This window comes from Pimephales promelas, chromosome 13, assembly GCF_988280905.1.
Source record: "Pimephales promelas chromosome 13, fPimPro1.hap1.1, whole genome shotgun sequence".
NCBI lineage: Eukaryota > Metazoa > Chordata > Actinopteri > Cypriniformes > Leuciscidae > Pimephales > Pimephales promelas.
Window position 1 is genome coordinate 21,738,559 of NC_142781.1, and position 23,410 is coordinate 21,761,968.

The 23,410-nt window shown below is 37.9% G+C and overlaps 1 protein-coding gene across 1 annotated transcript in view; it reads left to right on the forward strand.

Moving 5' to 3' along the window:
• btbd7 (BTB domain containing 7) overlaps positions 1-22,534 on the forward strand; it is a 49,958-nt gene extending 27,424 nt beyond the window's left edge. Inside the window, exons 4-11 of the mRNA XM_039692362.2 lie at positions 7,219-7,427; positions 11,242-11,317; positions 12,758-12,918; positions 13,676-13,819; positions 13,977-14,166; positions 14,906-15,084; positions 15,680-16,087; positions 17,156-22,534. Coding sequence (XP_039548296.1) covers positions 7,219-7,427; positions 11,242-11,317; positions 12,758-12,918; positions 13,676-13,819; positions 13,977-14,166; positions 14,906-15,084; positions 15,680-16,087; positions 17,156-17,812 — 2,024 coding nt within the window. The 3' untranslated portion in view covers positions 17,813-22,534. The remainder of the gene's footprint in view (positions 1-7,218; positions 7,428-11,241; positions 11,318-12,757; positions 12,919-13,675; positions 13,820-13,976; positions 14,167-14,905; positions 15,085-15,679; positions 16,088-17,155) is intronic.
• The last annotated feature ends 876 nt before the right edge of the window (positions 22,535-23,410 follow it).

The window sequence follows — 23,410 nt, forward strand, 5'->3', positions numbered from 1 at the left end:
AAATTGACGTCAAGAGAAATCGTGAACAGGTAGCTGCAGTGAAAGTAACAAAGTCTTGCCCAATGTACTATTGACCTAAAGTGATGCGTGTCATAAACTAAAAAAGGTGACTTGTATCATTATATTTGGTATCTCTTAGGAAATACATTGTAGAAAAGAGTAATATATTTTGTTTCATGATACCATGTTGGGGTGCATGATATATTGTTTTAGCATCGATATATAGGGATATATATATATCATTATATCATTGATTCTTGTGCCTAGTGGGCATTTTTAAATGATTTGACTATTTAGAATTAAAAGCAAATGCCAATGAGATTTGAAAGCAGTGTGAAGGACAGGATTTTCAATGAATAATATTTAGTATTATTTAATTATTATTTAGTCATTATTGCTCACAAAGGGTGCATTTTATTTGATCAGAAATACATTAAAAATAGTATTAAAATCAATTTAATAATTTAAATTATATATAATTTATTAATAATTTTAATACATTTAAAAATGAAATTTATCACTCTAATTGCGATGCAAAATTTTCAATAGCCATTCAATCACAGGATTCTTCAGAAATCATTGTAATATGATGATTTGATTCTCAAGAAACATTCTGAACATTCTTTTTTCAGGATTCTTGGGTAAATAGAAAAATAGAATTAAAAACAGAATTTTAATTGAACAGAATATTTCAGGTGAGTGATTCCTTTAATGCAACATTCACAATGCAATGCTCCGTTCATAGTCCATCCAGACCATTTATGTAAGTTGAAAAAATGGGCCACTCAGAAATGGATGGTTGTGATGTCACAATCATGTGCAAGTTAACATATTAGGCCTGCATTTACATTATTCAGTAACTTGGCACTTGGCCCAGTGCAATGAATGACATTGGCTAACCTCAGAGTACTGTCACTCAATTGTAACAGAGATCATTTACATATTAGTCTTAAAGTGCATTAGCAAATAAAACAGCCTGTTTAATTCTAATAGTCAGAGAGAGGGTAGTAATTTCTGCTGTAAAACTAAATGACTGCTCTTTGGTGCAGGAAACCTAGCTAACTAAGTGGACCTCGGGGTGAAAAATTAGCATCTAATCAGTATCCATCAGGATAGATGAGATGATGCAAAGTGGTGGTACAGAACAGATATATGTACTACTTGACTAGCACGTGAGACCGTCATCTATCAGTGTGATGGAAATGGGCTGACTTGAAGTTTTGGCGAGGGTTTGATTCGTGAATGAATTGATAGACCGAGTGACACTGTGGCACTGCACCTGTGACGATAACATTAACTGACAGCGTGGCGTGCCATAGGTCTATTCTGTTGTGCAAATGAAATGCTGCATTGATGGGCCTGCAGGGTGGGAGCTAGAGAGAGCTGAACACATTTCTTCCAGTTCTCAGCACCTTTAAAAAATGCATTGCTTCTCATTTAAAAAAGAGACATCTGGGGATAAAGAGAGAAATTATTCACAAACTGAAAACCTTTTGTGTGCTCCAGTATGTGTTCTTTTTTTGTATTTTTCATTCGTTGTCCCACTTGCAGTTTTGTGTCACTGGTCTTTAAGTTGAATGGTTTTAAAAGGATGCTTTGATATTTCGTCATTTTCTAACAATGAAAATTGGACTGCAGGAGCATTTCAAAATTCCATAAAGCAAGGTCTTTGTGATCTTGTTTTTTTTTCTAAAGCTTCTTAAACTCTCAATTTATACTTTAAAGTGTAAATTGCAGGTTATTTTTTTCACAAAGATAATGCAATGTGCTTACTAAACATAGATAAGAACTGCCCACAATTGTATTTTTTTTTTCTTATACACTCACCTAAAGGATTATAGGAACACCATATTAATATATTGTGTTTGACCCCCTTTCGCCTTCAGAGCTGCCTTAATTCTACGTGGCATTGATTCAACAAGGTGCTGAAAGCATTCTTTAGAAATGTTGGCCCATATTGATAGGATAGCATTTGTGGGGGTCACATCCAGGGCACAAAGCTCCTGTCCCACCACATCCCAAAGATGCTCTAGTCTTTTGGGTTGAGATCTGGTGACTGTGAAGGCCATTTTAGTACATTGAACTCATTGTCATGTTCAAGAAACCAGTTTGTAATTATTCAAGCTTTGTGACATGGTGCATTATCCTGCTGGAAGTAGCCATCAGAGGATGGGTACATGGTGGCCATAAAGGGATGGACATTGTCAGAAACAATGCTCAGGTAGGCCGTGGCATTTAAACTATGCCCAATTTGCACTAAGGGGCCTAAAGTGTGCCAAGAAAACATCCCCCACACAATTACACCACCACCACCACCAGCCTGCACAGTGGTAACAAGGCATGATGGATCCATGTTCTCATTCTATTTACGCCACTCTACCATCTGAATTTCTCAATAGAAATCGAGACTCATCAGACCAGGCAACATTTTTGACATTCAGTTTGGAGTTTAGGAGATTGAACATACTGTATGCCTATGCCTAACTTGTAATTTATTCACAAAAATTGTGAATAAATGGTTCAGATCACTCAAAACACATATTGAAATGAAGGCGCCCTTATGGGCATTAATGGAATCTGGTTGTGACCTAGTAAAAAAGTTTGGTATTGCAACCAAACAGAATCTTATTGAATGCTAATTTTTTGACATTTTTACCTAAAATTTGAAACACAACTTGTTCAGAGTTTTGGCTTTGATTTTCTGGCAGTTTTAGAGTTTTACCAGGTTCCAAAGCATTCTTGAATTACAAAAATTTAAGTTCAGATTGTGCATTTTCATGTGTATTCAAAAAAGGGGGCGTGACACTTAAGAATAACTTTAAGGGTTAGATGATGAAATAGGTAATCTAAATGTAAAAATAGACCAAATAAGCGTACAATTTAGTAAACAATATCGACTATCAATAAATGAATGTCCGACATTAATATGGTGGATCCCTCAGATTTTTCTTATGGCTTATTCATTATTTAACATCTTCACATTTTGTTCTGATAAAATGCACAAAATTTCAAATGAAATCTACTCCTTATGAACTCAGACGAACACTCATGTTCACCACAGATTAGAACAAATAATAAACAGAGATGTCTGTCTGTTCAGGGGGTTAAATTGTGGAATAGTCTCGATGATGGACTGAAAACATGTAAATCTATAGGCAGCTTTAAGAAATTGTATATAAAAAAAGATTACATTATACAAAGCTGAATGAATTTAGCTTTCCTTTCATTTAGTTATTATTTATGCAAGATGACTTTGGTATTCTGTGTTAAATAAATAAAATGTAAAAGGATCGGCGCAATAAGCATAAGCTTCAATAGACACCTTTTCGTTCAAGCAACTTTTCTTTTCTTTATGTTTTTATTATTGTTTATATTGTAATTTCACTTTTTGTTTCCATGGTTGTTTGTAAATTTACTTTTGAAGTTGACCGAAATAAAATTGTTTTAAAAAAAATAATCAAGGGAAGGGAATAACAACAATCTTGTGGGTAACAAACACTGTCACTGTCGACACTGGGCTCTGTTCCTAGAGAGAACAGGTCTATATCTTTGGAGAGAGAGTACTTTTGAAATGCCAATGCTTTGATGCTTGTGGTTCAGTCAGATGTCCTTTAGAGTGTGTTTCAAACTCAATACAGAAACCCTTCCTGCCCCTGAGGCACCATTCTGATTAGTATTAACACAGATAGCTGGTGGTGTTTCCATTAAACCTATGAGAGACTGTCTGCTCTGTAATGATTCTGTCTGTTACAGCTTGTCTGAAAGGTCATGGAGCATTTTAACCTAGCACCTCTCTGGGGCTCCATCACTCTTTGCTTCTCATTTTCATCTCTGTGTCTTTCAGCAATTTCCATCTTTCACATTCAGTCATACAGAACGGGCTAATTTTCCACTATCGCTGTCCTTTTTGACATTTACCCTCCTAATCTTTACTCCTTCTCCCATTTTTTTCTTCCTCTCAGCATGTCGCAGTTTCTCTCCCTGACTGGCTCACTCCTCTCTGTCTATTAGCCTGTCTACCCCTTATATCAAGCTCTGGGGCTCTGGCTGGGTAATTGGGGTACTACACTTGTTCAAGGCTAATAGATACCCTAATGATTGGTCCTTCCTCTGTTGCGGTGGTCCTCCAATATCAGGTGTACTCTACTGTAAAATGAACTCTTAGACTAGCATTAGGTATTTCACATCACATGGCCTTGTTGTTAGCTTTGAGTCCTTGACAAAATGTGTTTCTTCAGAGAAAAACAATTTTTAATACTAAAACATATTCAGTGTGTTTATTACTACACCACTTGCTTGTGATTTAGTTTTAAATTAGTTTTCTGTTGAAATTAGTTTTACCTTTTTTATTGCATATTTTATTTGTGTGCAGATCCCACTAATCCATTAAAAGTTTTAGCAGTAAGTATAAAATTAAATGTAGATTTTGTGCTGTTAATTTAAACAGATGTTTTCATTTCCAAAGAATCTGCTCTTAAGCAAACATTGGGAGGCTGTTTAAAAAAAAACAAAAAAACGACACTGTTCATCTGCATTTCCCAAGTAATAGATATGGTAAGGAGATACAGAGTCCACAAAATAACATTTGAAGGACTGATGAAATCTGCTGCGTTTGCTCTGGACTCATTACCATCAAATCTTCTGCACTTGGCTTTGCGTTTGAGTGGAAAAAAACCACTGTATGTTGTTTGTGCTATGTCTTCCCTGACATGCATTGCTATTGTTTTGCAGACTTTTGTTTTCTGTCTCAATTTAGGACATGGTCTCATGTTTAAATAATTATTAACACCTTGGTGTAAGTTCTGCAATCATTCTTGTGGTCGTTTGACCTAATCATTAACTTTCATTAACTCGCATTGATTTGTTTCTCTGCGTTCATGACCAACGTGAACAATCTACACATTGATCACAAAGTCAATAAAGAATGATGAGTTTTTTGGATGCTGGGTGACATCCCCCTAGAGGCTATTATGAACCTGTTTTTGGAAAATGACAAGCTTATGGCTCTGTGAGCAGAGATTATAATTAACTGGGACAGGTTTATGAGGGAATACTCTGCTCTGCTTTGCTGCTGCATGCTAAATGGTTTCTTGCCATGCAGTGGAACAGATGCAGTCACAGTGCTACTCTTAATCTTTTTTTGTGCTCCAGGCTGGAGACGTGTGAGCCACCATCCTCAGGCTACATGGTGCCCATCACAAAAGAGAAGACATTGTCATTAGGTTTCAGACAGCTAAACAATACACCTTAGCACTTGCAGGCTGAATCAATCAGTTAATCCTCCTCTTAAAGCATAGTATATTTGTCAAACCAACACCAGTCTCTTTTTATGTTCGTTTACACATTTTTGGCATTGAAACTTTAAGACATCAAGTGTTTTGTTTAAATTTTGTTGAATTTAAAGTAGATGTTTGCATGTTTAATGATGGCATAGGGGAAAAGTATTATTTTCCGAGCTTGGCCAAGTAACCTTTGGATTTCCAAGCAACATATACCTGCTCCTTAACAGGATGTTGAACAAAACAAAACTGTGATTGGTCACTTTACATCTCTATCAGATGGCCTCTTCTTTAATTAGTGGCCATTCCTTGACCAATTGCAGTGGTTATAGAATGTCTGGCTATGCAAAATAAAATGTGGGGATACAAAAGACAATTCAATGTTTAATAAATAAATATATAAATAACACTCTCACATAAAACAATGGTGACCATATTTTTGGAGACATAAGATACAAGTTGTGTTGTGTTATGTCATAAAAGACTACAAATGCTTTTATTTGTCTTCCTAAACACCATATGAGTGTTTGCATGGAGTCTTGATAAACAGATTTTACTTACAAAATATGTAGTTCAAAAATGTAATTGTCTCCAGAGCTTTGAGAGAGGCGTCTGCTCTGACGCAGACTGCCATCCAGTTGAATATTTAATAGTACTGATCAGCACAGTGTGCCTGAACACTTAAAGGAGTAGTTCACCCAATAATGAAAATGTTGTCATTTTCTCACCCCATTCCATCACCATGTTATTTTTTTTCTTCTTTGTTGCTTGACAAGAATTATTAGGCAGAATGTCTGAGCCAGTTCCATTTAAAGATGAATAATGATTTATACTGCGAAGCTCCAGTTACATTTATTTAATAAAAAATACAGTAAAAACTAATATTATGAAATACTATTATTATTTAAATGAACTTTTTCCCATTTAAATATATTCTAAATTTAATTTATTTCTGTGATGTCAAAGCTGAATTTTCAGCTGTCACTACTCAGTCTTCAATGTCACTTGCTCCTTCAGAAATCATTCTGATATGTTGATTTGATGCTCAAGAGACTTTTCCTATTATCAATATTGAAAATAGTTGCTGCTTAACATTTTTGTGGAATCCAGGATGCAGTTGTTCCCCAGAAGTCTTTGATAAATTGAAAGTTCAAAAGACCAACATTTATTTTAAACAGTCTTTACTGTCACTTTTGATTAAAAATTTGCGTCGGGTATGATACAACAAATCTTCAAAATTTTGTAAACAAACTATTGTTGGACCTGAATTTATCATAATTCATATTAGAAAGGGAAAACCAAGCTTGCTTTCTAGAGATGCTTGGCTTGAATTATTCCATTGGAGTTGAAATTCTCCACTGCTCCATGGGTCTTTGTATCAAGCACAGCAAAAAAAGAAAAAAAACAGTGGCATTTACTGATTAAACTGCTCTGAATGCCTCTCCTTTGACATTCGGTCTTTGATGACTAGCAAAGGAGACCAAAAGAATTGAATGGAAGAGACAAAACAGATCAAATCAGTAATTCAAGGCACAGTTTGAAGCAGCATAAAGGAGTGTTTTAGTTGTGAATAATTGGGTAAGTTATTCATCGGTTCCCACAGTGACATTTAAATGCATACATTTTCATTAATATTTTAGACATATCTGCATATATTGTGATAGAATATATTCTTGGTGTATTTAAGGACTCAGTTTTACCTTTGAAGTGTTATATTACAGTCGTGGTGATGAGAAAATTATTTCAGCAATGGATAAAGGGCAGATACAGATAGTTCCCTATTTTAAGAGCATCTCGACCACCCATGTTTTTTTTTTTTTTTTTTTTTTTTTTCAGAATCTTGATTAACTATGTTTGGAAACAGATTTGTATGTTTAAGAGCAGCTTAAGCTCTGTTTATACCTACATAAAATGCAATGTCTTTGTTTATTCGTCTTAGGCTGTGAAGACATTGTGGCAGACAGCATCTCGCTAGACTCTGTGGTGGCCATCCTGAAGTGGAGCGCACAGCCCTATGGCTCCAAATGGGTTCATCGGCAGGCCATGCACTTCCTGTGTGAGGAGTTCAGCCAGGTCATGACCTCCGACGTCCTCTACGAGCTAAGCAAGGAGCACCTGCTGGCAGCCATTCAGTCTGATTATCTGCAGGTGATGATGACTGTACACCAATTCACCCTGAGTTCTTTTCAGATGTCCCAGTGCAAGATTGTCCCGTTCATGATTTGCCAATTTATGGGAGCTGATTGTGTTTCAAATGATCAATCTTTATAAGTGAAAAATTCACTTTTGTTAATTGCAAAAAAACATGGTGCTTTTTAAATGGGATATGGGTTGTCAAAAAAAGGGAAATGTTGGTCCGATTGAATTAAATAGAATTTTCTAGAGTAATCTTACAAAGAACTTCACTACAAAGTCTGTTACATGTGATTTTTGTGCTTTTATGACAAGGTCAAGCTTATTTTCTCTCTGGAAACATACAGGGGTAATTCAGAGTAACTGCACTGCATCATATTGCACTATTGGGAAAATTGTGTTTATTTCAATCCACAAATCAATGCAGGGCTTAAGGCCTATCTGTTTCAGACAGCAGAGTGTCAGTATCAGTCTGTTTATCGATCTCTTTTGATCAGGGCTCCTGTTCTGTTGAAGGTCACCTGCTTTTGTTTTTGGACAAATGGGTTATCTGTATCCGATGACCCTCTTACGTCTTCTCGGTGAGCTTGTATAGAGAGCTGTAACCCCATCTGGGATTTGCCCTGGCACACAGAAGTCTGTTAGCACCTTCACACTCATGTGTGCTAGCTCTTCAACGTTTACAAGTCTTTGCTTACTCTACCTCAGGTCAAGCCTGTTGAAATAATCTAATCCCTCTAGTGACTGAGAATTTGTAAACAAACATGAACAGAGACTATAGTGTTGGTTTGACAGATATACTATCCCTCAAAAAAGGGGGATTAGCTGATTGATTCATTCTCATGTCATGGAAGACCTGTAAATATCAGTGAATTTTAAGCTTTTTTTTACTGCTCTGGAAATGAGAAGTTAATTAAATCTTTAGTCACTGTAATGCCTAATGAATGTACAATGTTTGTAGTAGTTATGCTCAAATTTACATTTCATTAGCTAGAAATTGCTATTGCTAATCAATCTGAATCAAAGTTATTTTGGAAAAGTTCTGTGGGCTTGGTCAAGATAAGAGTTGTTGGTTCACAGAGATCAAGGGTTAAATGGATAGTTCACCCAAAAATGAAAATTTGCTGGTAATTTCCTCACCCTCCGGCCATTCAAGATATGTGTGTTTTTTTTTTCTTCAGTAGAACAGTAAAGAAGTTTTTAACTGAAACTGTGATCCTTAGTGATTCATATAATGCAAGCCAATGGATACCGTCACTTTGAGAGTCAAAAAACAATAAACAAAATTAATACCCGTGGCTCCTGGCTATATATTGAGGTCTTATGAAGCTAAGTGATTGGTCTATGTAAGAAACTGAACACTATTTACAACATAATTACCTGTAAAGCACAGCCTCAGCAAAAGGTCTTGAGTGTGTTCATGGCAGTTTGAACTATGAACCACGAGCTTTCTGTCGTGTAATGAGATCTGTGCTGGAGCAAACTCAGACGTGAGCTGAAGCTGTTTGTATATAACAGAGAGGGAAGACGTGTGTGTTGTATTGTTCATCTAAGTGGTACTTACTTGCTTATCCTGGAAGCCGTAACCTATATATAAAAAATTAAGATTTCATTCGCTTGCATGCTCTTAATCGGGAACAGACTTTTCACAGATTCCCAGTGTCTGAGCTGCTGTGCATACACGTCATTATGCGACAGGACGAACCAGACTGCCATGAATATGCTCAGGACTGTTTGCTGAGGCTGTGGATTACAGGTAATAATGTTTAGTTTTATGCACAGACCAATCTTTTCACTTCATAAGACCTCAATATATTGCCAGGAGCCACAGGTATTTATTTTGTTACATATATGGTTTTTGATTCTCAAAGTTACTGTATCCATTGACTTGCATTATATGAATCACCTAGGACCACGGTTTCAGTTAAAAATCTTCTTTACCGTTACTGAAGAAAAAATTACACATACATCTTGGATGGCCTGAGGGTGAGGACAATTAACAGCACATTTTCATTTTTGGGTGAATCATTCCTTTGAGTGAGTTCACCCTGGGTTAGGATTAGGGTCTGTCCTAATCCCGTTCCCCCTTTCTCTCCCTTGCCCCCAAATTTCCTGTCTGCATTCTCTTGTACCATGAAAAAGGGAAAAAGCCCAAAAAAAATAAAATTTAGGAAAAAAGGAAAGGACTCTGTTATTAAAAAAAATTTAATTTAGTATGACGGATAAACGATGTCCATTAAACCTGGATCGGCTTCTGTCGAGGAATGAAATGAGATTTTGGCTGTGCAATATTCCCAGTAAGAGATAAGATAGCAAAATCATTTTTCTCAGGTTTCACCTGGCACCTGCAGGACTTGCTGCTATGAAATACATTGGTTTTATATATCCTGTTTTTAGTTTTGAGATTGTTCTGTTGTATTAAATGTGCTTGCATTAAAAGGGCATATTGCAGGTTAGAGTACCCAGGGAGTCAGTGCATAGAAAAATAATGTAGGAACTAGATTCTCTTAAAATATATACTTTCAAAACGTTATTATAAGTGGTAGTTCACCCAAAAATTAAAATTCTGTCAGTAATTACTCACCCTTATGTTGTTAGATTTTCGTTCATCTTCGGAACACAAATTAAGATATTTTTTATTAAATCTTAGAAGTACAACGTGAAGCGCTTTGCAGTTATACTATGTGAACTAACCCAAGGCCCACAGAGAAGGAAATTAATAGTTGAATAAAGTCGTTATTTTTTGTTTAGTTTTTTTGTGCAAAAAAGTATTCTTGTTGCTTGATAAACTTTAGATTGAGCCACTGTAGTCTCTTGGACTATTTTAACTATGTGTTTAATAATTTTTCTGGGCTCGCAAGTTTCAATCCCTTTGCACCCTATGAAGGAGTGATCCAGCTTTCGGGTTTAATCAAAAATATCTTAATTTGTGTTCCGAAGATGAATGCAAGTCTTACGGGGTTGGAACAACAGGAGGGTGAGTAATTACTGACAGAAATTTCATTTTTGAGTGAACTAACCGTTTAAGGCTTCTGGAGGGTTTTTTTGTGAGAGAATTTTACTTGTGTTTTACAAAATGGCATTTGTCAGATGCAGATGTACATTAAGTGATCTTTGACAAATCCGTAACCATCATGTTTCCTTCGGCGGTCGAACCGTATGCTGACAACAAACCGGGCGGGCGGACCTGATGAAGGTGCTGTGACAGTGTGCACCGAAGGAACCGCACCAGCCCGGAGTCTCACTTGGTTCTTGCTTCGGCATCCCATGTTGAACTCCATCATATCGCCGGGATTATTCTCATCCGGTCTAAAGTGAACACACTACTACACACTACCGTGTTTTTCGAAGCAGATGCAGAAGTGAAGTCCCGTCTTTTCACCTGTACAAAATGCACGCATGCACAGAAGAAAACACCGTCCTTTTTCTTGTTCTGAAACCTGTGGACTCTATGTCCTGACCGACTATAATTCACATTAACTTAGCATGACGATGGAAAATTGAAATACAATAACTACCAAAACACACTGAACCATGACCGCTCCTACTGAATACCAACCTACTCTGCACTGAGCAAATGCAGAGCCCAGCAAACAACTCCCTCTCATGCAATGTTGAGAAAAAGGTGTTTTTTCAACACAGTCAAGGAAACTGTCACGTTCTCTACTAAATTTTTACCCTTATGTCTTGCAAAACCATTTTATATCATGCTTTCATTTTTTGTATGGTATTTTCATATACCAATATGCCCTTTAAGCTTGCACCAGTGTCTTTCAGCCTTGGCTAAATTCAGTAACAAACTTATACTGTTCTTCTCCTCTCTTCACAGGCCAGTGAACAGGACATCCTCAAGTATGTTGTGAAGTGGGGCGAACACCAGCTCATCAAAAGGATGGCCGATAGAGGTATCACACACAGACATTTGTCACTAGATACACATTAAAGGAATAGTTCATCCAAATATGAATATGTCATCTATTTCATTGTGTAAAACACAAAAATATTTATATACTATCATTCAAAGTTTGGGGTCAGTAAGAATTTTTAAAATGCCTTTGAAAGTCTCTTCTTATGCTCACCAAGATTGCATTTCTTTTTTCCAAATTATTGGATAAAATAAATATTGCAGTAAAAATTGCAATAATAATCTTTTTTCTATTTTAATGTGTATTATAATATGTTATATATTCCTGTGATGCAAAGCTGAATTTTCAGCATCATTACTCCAGTGTTCAATGTCACATGGTCCTTCAGAAATCTGCTAAATTAATAAATGTAAATTTCTTTACTGTCACTTTTGATCAATTGCGCATTTCATCTTCCTGAATAGATGTATTAATTTTTTGCTTTCTGTCCCCAAACTTTTGAATGATACTGTATATTTCGTTACAATAATTATTACATGGCTCATTCCATGTGTTCATAGTGACCATGTCTGTCATACTGAAAAGACAAAAATATCATTAATGTTGTCCGTATGACTTGAAGTGTTGTGTACAAGTTATTGCTGAATTTTATGGTGATATCTGGACAGCTTGACAACCTGTTATCCCCATACACATTTGTTGTATAAAAAAAGCAGCTTGGACATTCTGCTAAACTACTTTTGTGTTTCTTGGGTAAAAAGCAAGTCCATAGAGGCTCGGAATAAAGTTATAATAATAATAATAATGTTCAGGCAAAAATTTCAACCCTGACTATTCCTTTAATCCCCATCTACACACACACTTTTTTCTGGCCCAAACTTTTTTCTGTGCCGCTGAATTTGTCCCTGTTTTCACCTCTTGCCATAGATGGTGGTCTAATGATTTATTCCCCAATCCTCCTAATGTCTAGTAATGACTCTGACTGGCTCAGCACTGAGAAATCAGGCCAAGTGCTCTGCAGTACAGAAGCGTAGCATATGGCTGGCAGCTCCAGACCTGGTTCTGCCTTTGCTCTGTGTACCCAACAGAATCAGACTGCCAGACTGACACTGTCTTAAATGTTTATAGCTGGTGCCAAACCATAAGCACAATCTTTGACTGCTTTTCCCCCAGAACACATTCTAAAGGGAAACACCTCATTTTGTCATTTACAATCTTTATACAGGATCCTAATTTGGTGTAGATAGTAATTCAGGGTCCATTGCCATGCAGCATTTCTAGAACAGAGGAGCTTTAATTCCTCGCTCAAGGGCACAGTAGCAGCCAGTGGAGCTGCATAGTGATACCGCTAATCCTCTGGAACCACACACCCTCCCACCCATCGTTGTCTAATCTATATTGTGGGCTAGAAAAGTTGGGCCACCTTTTCCTCCAACTTAAATATGTGTGTAACTGTGTATGTTTCTGTGTGTTCCCCAGAGCCTAACCTGTTAAGTGGTACTGCACATAGTGTGAATAAACGTGGCGTGAAAAGAAGGGATCTGGACCTGGAAGAGCTTAAAGAGATTCTCTCTCCGCTGCTGCCTTTCGTCCGAACTGAGCACATATTACCCACCAACAGTGAGGTCCTCTCTGACACTGTAAGTGTGTTTGTGTCATTGGTTTGTACAGCTTAAACGGGCACATTAAGGGGCTGTCACACTAGATTTTAAACACACAAACTTCCATCCATCCATCCAATATAAATACTGTTGTAATTGTTATAATGAAATTACTCTGTAGTAATAGATGCCCCTTTTTTTACATCCCCTGTCCCTAAGAATATTTTTGTTTTCCAACACAACTCTTTTCAACATTGTTGATAAGGAATAATTCTTGAGCAAATTAGAATGATTTCAGAAGGATCATGTGACACTGCAGACTGTAATGATGCTTTGCTGTTACAGGAATAGCCATTTTCTATTTAATATGTGTAATATGTTTATTTTAAATTGTAACAATAATATAACTACAACAATATAACTGTTTGATCAAATAAACACAGCCTTGGTAAATGAGTATAAGACACTTCTTTCAAAACCATAAAACAAATTATGAATGATAGTTTGTCCTTTTCAAACTTGTGTTATATAGATCAGGATGATTGGGAAACCACCCATCATCCTCCATAAGAAATTTTTCATGACACTACAAGCCAAATGAAAAACATGTTACTATTGTTTTTCTGTACAGCACACTCTGAATAAAAATAATACAAATGATAATGGATGCATGAATGTGTATATACTGTACACTGACTCTCAGTACTATTTAGTAATAAAGAAAACAGATACACCATTGCTCTTGTTGACTGCTCTCGTCACGTATTGGTAAAAACATTTTCTCTGCCTTTAACAGATGAAGAGGGGTCTGATCAGCACCCCTCCTTCTGACATGCTGCCCACAGCAGAGGGAGGCAAAGCCAACGCCTGGCTCCGGCAGAAGAGTGCTGGCATTTATGTCCGCCCACGGCTCTTCTCTCCTTATGTGGAGGAGGCCAAGGTAAGATAGACTTTCTTACCTCACATACAGAAGAATATTTCACCGCTACATTTAAAATGAACAGATGAAGACATGGGCAAAGTTATTGAAAAAAGAGGAAAGAAATACAATTGAACTTTTTTTTTGTATTAAACTTTGTGTATTTGTGTTCTTCCAGGCGGTTCTGGATGAGATGATGGTTGAGCAGACCGATCTGGTTAGGCTGCGTATGGTTCGTATGTCTAATGTACCCGACACACTCTACATGGTGAACAATGCCGTCCCTCAGTGCTGTCACATGATCAACCACCAGCAAATGGTTGGCAGCCAGACAGCTCCGCCGTCTGTGGTTGCTAATGAGATACCAGGTGGGTTAAGCGCTCATTCATGCCTTGTAATGATGCAGTGTTTTAGCCAATCTACAATTTAGGTGCCATCATTATGTCTACTATATATCTGTGTGATACTCGTTTATACTTGATAAAATTAATCACTCACAAACACCACAATCAAGTCATTATAGAAAGATATTTCACAGAGGCCAAATATATTGTCCTAATCTACATTTACATTTATTCATTTAGCTGACGCCTTTATGCAAAGCGACTTACAATTTCTATATGTGTCAGAGGTCGCACGCCTCTGGAGCAACTAGAGGTTACAGTAAGTGTCTTGCTCAGGGACACATTGGCGTCTCAAACCCAGGTGTCTCACACCCAAGTGTCTAGATGTAATCTAGTTGTAGTTTTGACTCCCACAAATCAAACCATGAGACATTGTTTTCTCAAGTTAATATTCTTGTTTGTTTTTAAGAAGCAATTCAGTGTTTATATATATATGTATATATGTATATATATATGTATAATGTGAGTGGGAACATTGGCCTTGTATATTGGCAAGCTTTGTGATGTTGTGGGTGTTATATAAAACAAAATTCAACACCAATTTAAAAAGAAAAAACTTTTTGTTGTCAATATACCCATCTTTTATATATCTCTATTTATGATATGGTATGCAATATTATTAATTGATGAATTTATTCATCTGTATTTACACATTTATTCTAACTTAAGTTATGTGTTTTCCTTTTCTCACCCTGTCTTTCAGTGCCCAGGTTGGCAGTAGTGAAGGAAATGATCCGTAGGCTGCAGGAGCTGCGTCACACAGACCAGGTGCAGCGAGCGTATGCTCTGAACTGTGGTGAGGGCGCAACAGTCAGTTACGAGCTGCAGATCCGTGTGCTCCGAGAGTTTGGCCTGCCTGACGGGGCTGCAGAACTCCTACAGGTAACCCTGCATATCCTGTTTGAGTGAAGGCACCGACAAGTTGCTATGGCTACTGTGAATCTCACTCTGACTTTCACGTCAGTTAGTTTTACCCCAGCCTCTGATGAATACAATTTTGTTTTCTAGGGTTTGCAGGCACTCATACTGATTTTGTAAAAATTAAAAAGAGATTCAAAGATGTGATATATTTTAAAAAAATTCAAAGCTGCATTTTCAGCAACCATTACTCCAGTCTTCAGTGTCACACAATCCTTCAGAAATCATTATAAATTAATTCAAATTTCATTATTCCTTAATAAGATTATTTATTTCTAAAAGAATACTGCATTCACATTTTTCGGGGCTTCGTGTGTTCTTATGCATCACTCTATGTTGCTTTGACTAGCATGTTCCTCCAGTTACTGTGCTCTTGGTTTAGAAGTGATCTGAGACCTTGAACTACTGTGATGTCTTGTTGTTCTCACCATTAAGTGACAAGCTATGTTGGAAAACTTGGAATGAGTCAAAACTTCTTCAGCATACAGCCTATTAACTCTCATTTTTGAAGCATGTCTAGCACAAACATGCCCTTACATTGATGTGTGCTGTGTTTTAGAATCCACACAAATTCTTTCCTGAGGAGCGTTTTGGAGACGAGAGTCCCGTTCTGGCCTTGCGCCAGTCAGGTCGCTGCCGGGTCAACAGTACACCAGCTGTGGAGAGTATGTTCACTGACCTGGAGGCTCTGGTGGGCTTCCACCCCCCTCTGCCCCCACCTCCTCCACCCTACCATCCTCCGACCACCCCGGGCCATGGCCAGCAGCAGTTTAAAGCAGGCTGGAGACCACGGGTCCCCAGCCAACCTCCCTCCAGATCTTTCTCCTACCCCTGCAATCATGCACTCCTTCATAGGCAGACCTCTACAAAAATGGGCAGCCCGGTCTACCCACCAGGAGCCAAGCCCCTGCCCCCAGACTGCACTAACGCACAGGGGGGAAGGAATCTTCATCCTGACAAGCAAATGGTTATTAATAGCAATTTATTATTATTGTTATTTTATATTTTTTTGACCATCCTTTAAATATACTGTTGTTTACATTTTTAAAGATATAATTCGAATAACATTCTACAGTGTTATTAAATTGTTAGTGGTTTTAAATAATCAAAATGGGAAAAATGGGAAAATTAGCATCTATACATACAACATTGACATACAGATTAAATTAAATTATTGTTCCACAATATATCGCAATACAAAATTGTAACTTGTGGATAGTGACAATATGTATTGTGTATAAAATGATAATTACTGTGTGTGAAAAATATGTAGTACTGACACTAAGAGTTTAAGTGTCAGTACTATATATATATATGAAGATATATAGTACGAAGTGCCATTTGATGTGTCATTTGAAATTTTCTTCTAGAATGATCATTTTTATCAAGCTTGTATATTTAAGTTCAGTGATTTCACTTAAATGACAATGATAATTACCTATTAATTGTTATTTAAGTGAAATTACTGAACTTAAATATACAAGTTTGATAAAAAAAAATCATCATTAAAGAAGAAAATTTCAAATGGCATTTAGAGGCTTTTGCATCTGAACTCTTCATATATATATATATATATATATATATATATATATATATATATTGAATATACTGTATGCAATGGTGGAATATTTGTGCCCTGATAATGTCTTATGTTACCAGTAAAAATTGGCCTACATTAATTATTTTCGTTTAAAAAAATTCTGTTTTCAGCTTCAGAATAATGAATATTTTTATTCTGATGTCACTATTGTCCCCGTGCATTGGCTTACCAGCACCAAGTCCAAGCCTATTCATTTACACCCATGTCGTAACACCAAATTTAGCATTTTAATCAACAGTTTTTTTAACCTTTTACCATATGTCTTGTAGCATTACAATAATATTGTATCGTGTGATATGTATCGAATTGTGACTGGAGGGTATCGTTACACCCCTATTATATAATAATAATAATAATAATGGATGATAGCCAATATGGTACTGCTATATGATGCTTCCCTAGAGATAATAGTTGTATTTTAACTTATTCTTGCAGAACATGGAGCCTGTCATCAACGAGTTCATGCCAGACATTGCCATGGGTGTTTCGGCAATGAGCCTAAAGGAACGACGACTTCCGGAGGTCTCTATGGAGGTGGAGAGTCACGAAGCCCACCCTCACATTTCTACAGCTCCTCCCATGTCCCACAGCTACTCCAGCCGTCATCTGCACTCCTCCCGGAAGCGGCATGCAGCCGAACCCAAGCCCGAGGGCCCGCAGCCTGACTTCCCAGATCTCTACGAATTCCCAGGCCGCCACGTGCCTCCCTACTGTGGACCAGACCTCTACACCCATGGCCGCCAGGCAGTCGGAGGGGCGCCGCCTCCGTCCTACTCGGAGGCTTCAGAATCCCTCCGCTTGGATGTGCTGGAACAGCCTCCACAGAGACTAGACTTGGCAATTGTCTCGCAAGGGGGCGTCGCGCAAGCCGTGCTGAGGTCTCGGCCCGTAAATGAGACGGACCTCACATGTGGCCTCGGCCCCTCCACAGAACAGTATGAGGAATGGCCCACAGGCCGCCGGCCTGCTCAAGAGGGAATTGGGCTGGGCTTAGGGGCGAATGTAGGGACTGGGGACGAGGGAGGGTTGGGGGCCCGGGACCGCAGGTCACCCAGCAAACCCGACTACCCCTACAGGAAGTCTGCTCTCTGACCCCTGATTAAAAAAGAGACTGAGGACTAATTTAAATGCTACGTGTAAGCAAACAGGTGAGGCACCAGCAGTCCTGCACTTTGTATTCTTTCGAGGGACGACAGTATCTTGATGTGATGAACGCCCATAAGCTACTCGAGTGGCTGCTTTTCTGATGCTAAAGGGAGATGTCACTTAAACCGCTCCAGATAGGTTTGAAACCTAGTATAGAGTGAGGAGAGCTTGGTTTGGTTGTGTGCACCTTGAAAGAGGTCTGATTCATTATGGTTCTCATATTTTCCTCACATGCTGCATATTAATGTACAGATATCACAGTATATTTTATTTACTTTCATTTCCTTGAACCTACAGTACTAGGATGACCGGGGAAAATATATATTTATCTAGATGCACAGATTTAGTTCCTTTGGAGTAAATGTAAAAAATATGAAGGCAAACTCATTACTTTGTCTAGTCCTTGAAAAACGGCCCCTCCTCTTTTCGAGGGCAGAGTGGCAGTAATAGCTTGTGTAATCCGCTGCATTTGCCGGCTTTTACATTAGCCTGGGCAATTTAAGAGCCGAGATGGAACATAAAAGGGAAAACAAATGAAATCCCCTGTCTCCTATGAGGCAACATATCAGGCATAACAATGGCGCAGATGTGCCATTAAATGTGAATGGAGCTTTGTTTTATAGTGTTTCACAACTCAGATCTGCAGATTCATTCTAGTGTATTTAAGTAACAAAAATTTGGCACCCTCTTTTGCATTCAGATTCTCTTTCCAAGGCTGCAGTTGCTGGCATTCCTGAGAGATGGCAAAAGCAGGTTGATCATTATCAGCCTTGTCCTCCAGAAATGTACAGGATTCTCAATCAAACCAACCTCACGCCACATCCTCAGTCCTCTAGTCCAATAGACCTTCCGTAGCTTTTCTACGCAAGTTCTGTCAGCAGACGACCAATAATTATGATGTCATGAACAGGCTTTGCAAAAAAAAAAAAAATCTTAGAAAGTGTCATGTACACAAAGATTTAGAGGATTTACTTTTGATTTGTTACACAACACTCTAAGAAACAGTATCTCACACACTGCTGCACACCCTGTCTATAAAAGTGACTTATTTTAAGCTTTTTTTTACCATCTGAAATACCTTTATTCTTTATTAACTGTGCAATAGGCAGCCTTTTTTTATTTAAATACTCATTTTGCTCTCTTCTCCCTACATTATCATACTGACACAAATATGCAGGCTAGTTCACTCAAAAATGTAATTTGTCACCATTCATGTTGTTCCAAGACTTTTTTCTAGATTTTGTCCATACAATAAAAGGCTGGGGGATCAAAAAAAACACAGTATTGGACCCTATTGACTCGCACTGTATGGATAAAAAACAAACAAAAAGCCCCAAGACATTCTTCAAAATATATGTTTGAAACTCGTACAGGTTTGGAACAACATGAGGGTAAGTAAATGATGACAGAATTGGCATTTTTTGGGTGAACTATCCCTTTAGGATAATCAACAATAGTCGTTCCCCACAAGTAATGGTACTGTATTTTCACATACTCTCAAATATTATTATATAAGACCAGGTGGGACCTCTGTTGAATATCCAAACAATCCTCAGTCATATCCATCCCACGTTCCTAACTTTGAGTGCTTTCATTGGAGCACAAGAACTGTTTTGTTGGTTGAAAGCACAAACGTACTGAGAAATACTGAGAATGTCATTTATTTCTTGTCAGACAAAAGTGCTCAAATATTTTATACTTTAGTAAAAGGCTTGAGGTTTGGTTGGATGGTCAATTTAGATTTTTTTTGGACTGTTAAGAACTCGCAGTTAGACCAAAGATGGGTTGGGGAGGATGTTTGTGTTGCTTGTTGAATCTCGAAAGAATTTTATTTCCCAGGTTTCTGTCCCTCTTTGTCAGCTGAATTGAAACTGTCGGCGTGAGATTCATGTTCTCTGATGACTGTGACCATAGAAGGAAGATTTATCATCGATTGATTTTGTTGATCCCTCCCCAGGTATTTTGACCTATAAAGATAGCCTTAAGAGTTGATGTAGGGGTTAGTACTGCTTTAAGACCTCACCTTGGGTAACGCAGTTCTCCATCTTAAATCACGTAAGGTATTCTGTGCCAGAGAGACTTTCTACCTCTGACCAGCTTCTCTCAACATGTCGATTTGATTTTCCTTATTTAGACATCTAGAGCCTCACCTTGAACATTTATCACTGAGAGACCAGAGCCAACAGCCAGAAATGAATTTTTCTCCACTTTCTTGCATATTTCTAAGGTTCCTCTCCTCCTTTTGGATAGATTCAGCGTAACAGCATAATCATTTTTGTTTAGAAAGTGAGGACTGTGCCATCTCACACGATAATGAACTCAATCAGGTGTGTTATTGTTCATCTACTCTTAGTTGTTCAGAAATGTTAGCCAGCTGATTCAGTTGCAGTGCAACAAATGGGTTCTTCTGGACTCCTACTGCAGTGCACTTCTGAGTCAAGCCTCAAAGAGTCACGAACCCTGAGTGGGAGCGCTCCAGTTTGCCATCCCGCAAAGCCTCAGAGGGTCAAATCCAAAAATAGATCCAGCATAGACCCTGGCTGGGCTACAAGTGATCTCCTCAGAGAGTTGAAGTCCACTGAGATTGGTAGGAGGCTGCTCGCCTCCTCTTAATGTCAAGGACGTGGTTCTACGGTTTTCTTTACGCCAGGCTTATCGGATTCCTGAAAATCTTCGGTCACTGATGCACACGTTTAACCTTTCCTTTGGAATACGAGCAAGCTTGATAATACACTAGTAGTTTCAGCTTTCAGTAAGCAATGCGTCGCAGCCTACTTAATCCTACCTTCCCTGACCTCATTCTGCAGCAAAAAGAGGAGGAGTTGAACCAATTTATTAACCACTTTTATTCAGAATAATTGCAATGTTTTACCCTAGATTTGTTTCACAGAGCAGGTGTCTTCATTTTACCTCGCAGATCATGACAATAATGATTCGACCTACCTGGCATGCGAATTGTTTTACCAGCAGCTTGCATGTTCTCCTTTTGATGTGCGTAAATTCTCAGTGTTTCTGGTTCGTAACTCAGTATTTTTTGAACTGTGGGTCCATCCCTCTGTTGCCATTTTGAATTCATCGGACTTCTCGGTATGACATTTCTCTCTCTTTTTTAAATGTAACGGTTGAGTTTTTAGTTTGTTATTTTTTAGGTGACTGTTACCTGTAACTCTAAGCATTGAGTAATTGGCATCAGCACTTCCCTTGGAGGCAGCCTAGAGGAGATCTGAGGTTTGTCATGTCTTTCTAGTGAATCACACTCGCTACGTAACCATGACCCAAAATTGACAGATGGATATTTAGGCCTACTGCTGCTACTCAGAGGTTTTCCTGCCAGCGGAGAACATTATTTCTTGAGGTCAACGCCGTTCCCAGCGATCTAGTCCTGTATAGACCCAGCCATGCCTTAATATTAAGGGGGAGGTTAGGAAAACTCCTTAGATCACCTTCGCCTCTGCTATACTCAGGCCATTTTGAAGATGCTGAGAAGTCTTTTTTTTATTTATTTCATGTTCTAAAACACCAATCAGATCATTTTGAGGGCCGGTTCTGATTGCTGCAAAAGTCAATGCCCACAGTTGAAGGTATTATTTCACGTTTGAGATGCACACTGACCTCATAATTAATACATTTCTATCACAAATGCTATTTATTGTCATTTGGGTTTAGTCTGGTTTGTGGGCTGCTTGCTTGAGACTGTTAAGAGAATGAATTGGAAATGGATTTGAGCTCCCAGATGAGAAGCTCGAATCATTGTTTAGTCTGTGTTGCAAAACTCAACCTAGCCATTGTTTGACGTCTAATTGTCATTGTCTAAACTTATTGGGTTCGTTGACCATCTTGAACCAAGGAATAAAAGCTAAAACAGATGAAGGTACCCAATGCACTAAAATTTTGATGGTGGTTTGTGTAACACTTGTTGTGGAATAGTGCCCTCTGTTGGCTCTTTTGGTTTATTTTTGACTGAAGTGTCTGTTTATTCAGTTCTAGAGTCATTTTTCTTATGCATTCATTCCTAATCCTTTTAGTATATTTGCATGGCGTTGCGTTATTTATCTCCAAAGTGCCGCAAGGCTGAACTGAAGCGAAGGTTTGCGTTTTGGATGTGTGAGGGGCAAGGGAAGTTGTGTTTGAAGACTTTCTAGTCAAGATCTCCAGGTTCTCTCTTGTGCTATCTCTCTTTTGGAGACGATTTAGTGCCTTCCCTGCCTGAGGCTGGGCTTCCTCCACACCCCTTTTGTCTTATGCAAGCCCTTTCTACAAACCTCTGTTAAACCGTCTCTTTGTAATACTGTAGCCAACGCTTAGTGTGCATAATGTTTATTTTGTCTTCTTTTTTTCTTTCAGAAAAAAAAAATATTTTTCAAGATTTTTGGTACCTTTGATCACAGGCCTCAGAAATATGGTGTTTTGTTGTATGTAAAGTGTAAAGTTTTTATAAATATATATAAAACATGCGATATCTATTTGAGACTGTGTGTGTGTGTGTGTGTATATCTATATACATATACATATATACACACAAACACACACACGTACAAAAAAAGCATTCTTTTGTGGAGTTGTGGAAAGTGTCTATTTTTCTATTCTTTTCTTTGGCCTGTGTAGTTATGAAATTTACTCTGCAATTAGGTGACTAATGTCTTGGAAATAAATAGTTTTGAGTTATAATGCTTGTGAATGGTGGTTTTTGTTGTTGTTTTCATTCATTGGAACTGTCAGATGAGCGGTGAGTAATACCTTGCCATTAGTGGGAAATGGGAGGGTAAAACACTGGGTCTCCGTACTTTAACATGCAGTAAAGATATGTGCTCAGTCAATAATACAAAGAAAACACACACACACACATTGAGATGTATTAGTAGGTGAGGAATTTAAATACTAAGAACACATTAACAAACAAATAATATTCTGAATCTACCAGAAAGTTCAGAAATGTATGGTTTAAGTACTGAAAATAGCAAACATTAAGTGCACTGATTTAGTGCTCTCTTGTGGTGTATCACTGGTAGTGAATGAAACCATGAACACGGGACAGCTTTAAAGCAACAGGGATCAATGTGACCAATATTTATAAGATATAAAATACATGTAAATATAAACATTTCAAAATATAAATACATGCTAATTTAAAGAGATCATGGCATAAATCTACTTTTACATTGATTTAAACGGAAGTTAACTTTTTGACAATTTTAAAACACCTAAATCAATTAAATTATAAAAATTTAAATTAAAATCAATTTCATTAGGGAAAACGCTGTTGCTATAAAATGTGGCAAAATGGAAAATTAAATTTTCATGGTGACAATGCATCATCCTTGTCAAATTTCATTATCACTACAAACTTGAGGCAAGACTGCCAATATTAAAATTAAATATATAATAGGACTTTGTACCATTAAAACATTGTACAAGTTTCATAGCTCAGGAGTCACGTGCTGGTTTGGGCGGGGTCTGAGCCGGTTGGCCGTATGAGACGCTATCGGTTGCCAGTATGGGCTCTATGCACGGCGTTATTTCCGGTGAAGGATTAAGGATGCTCGA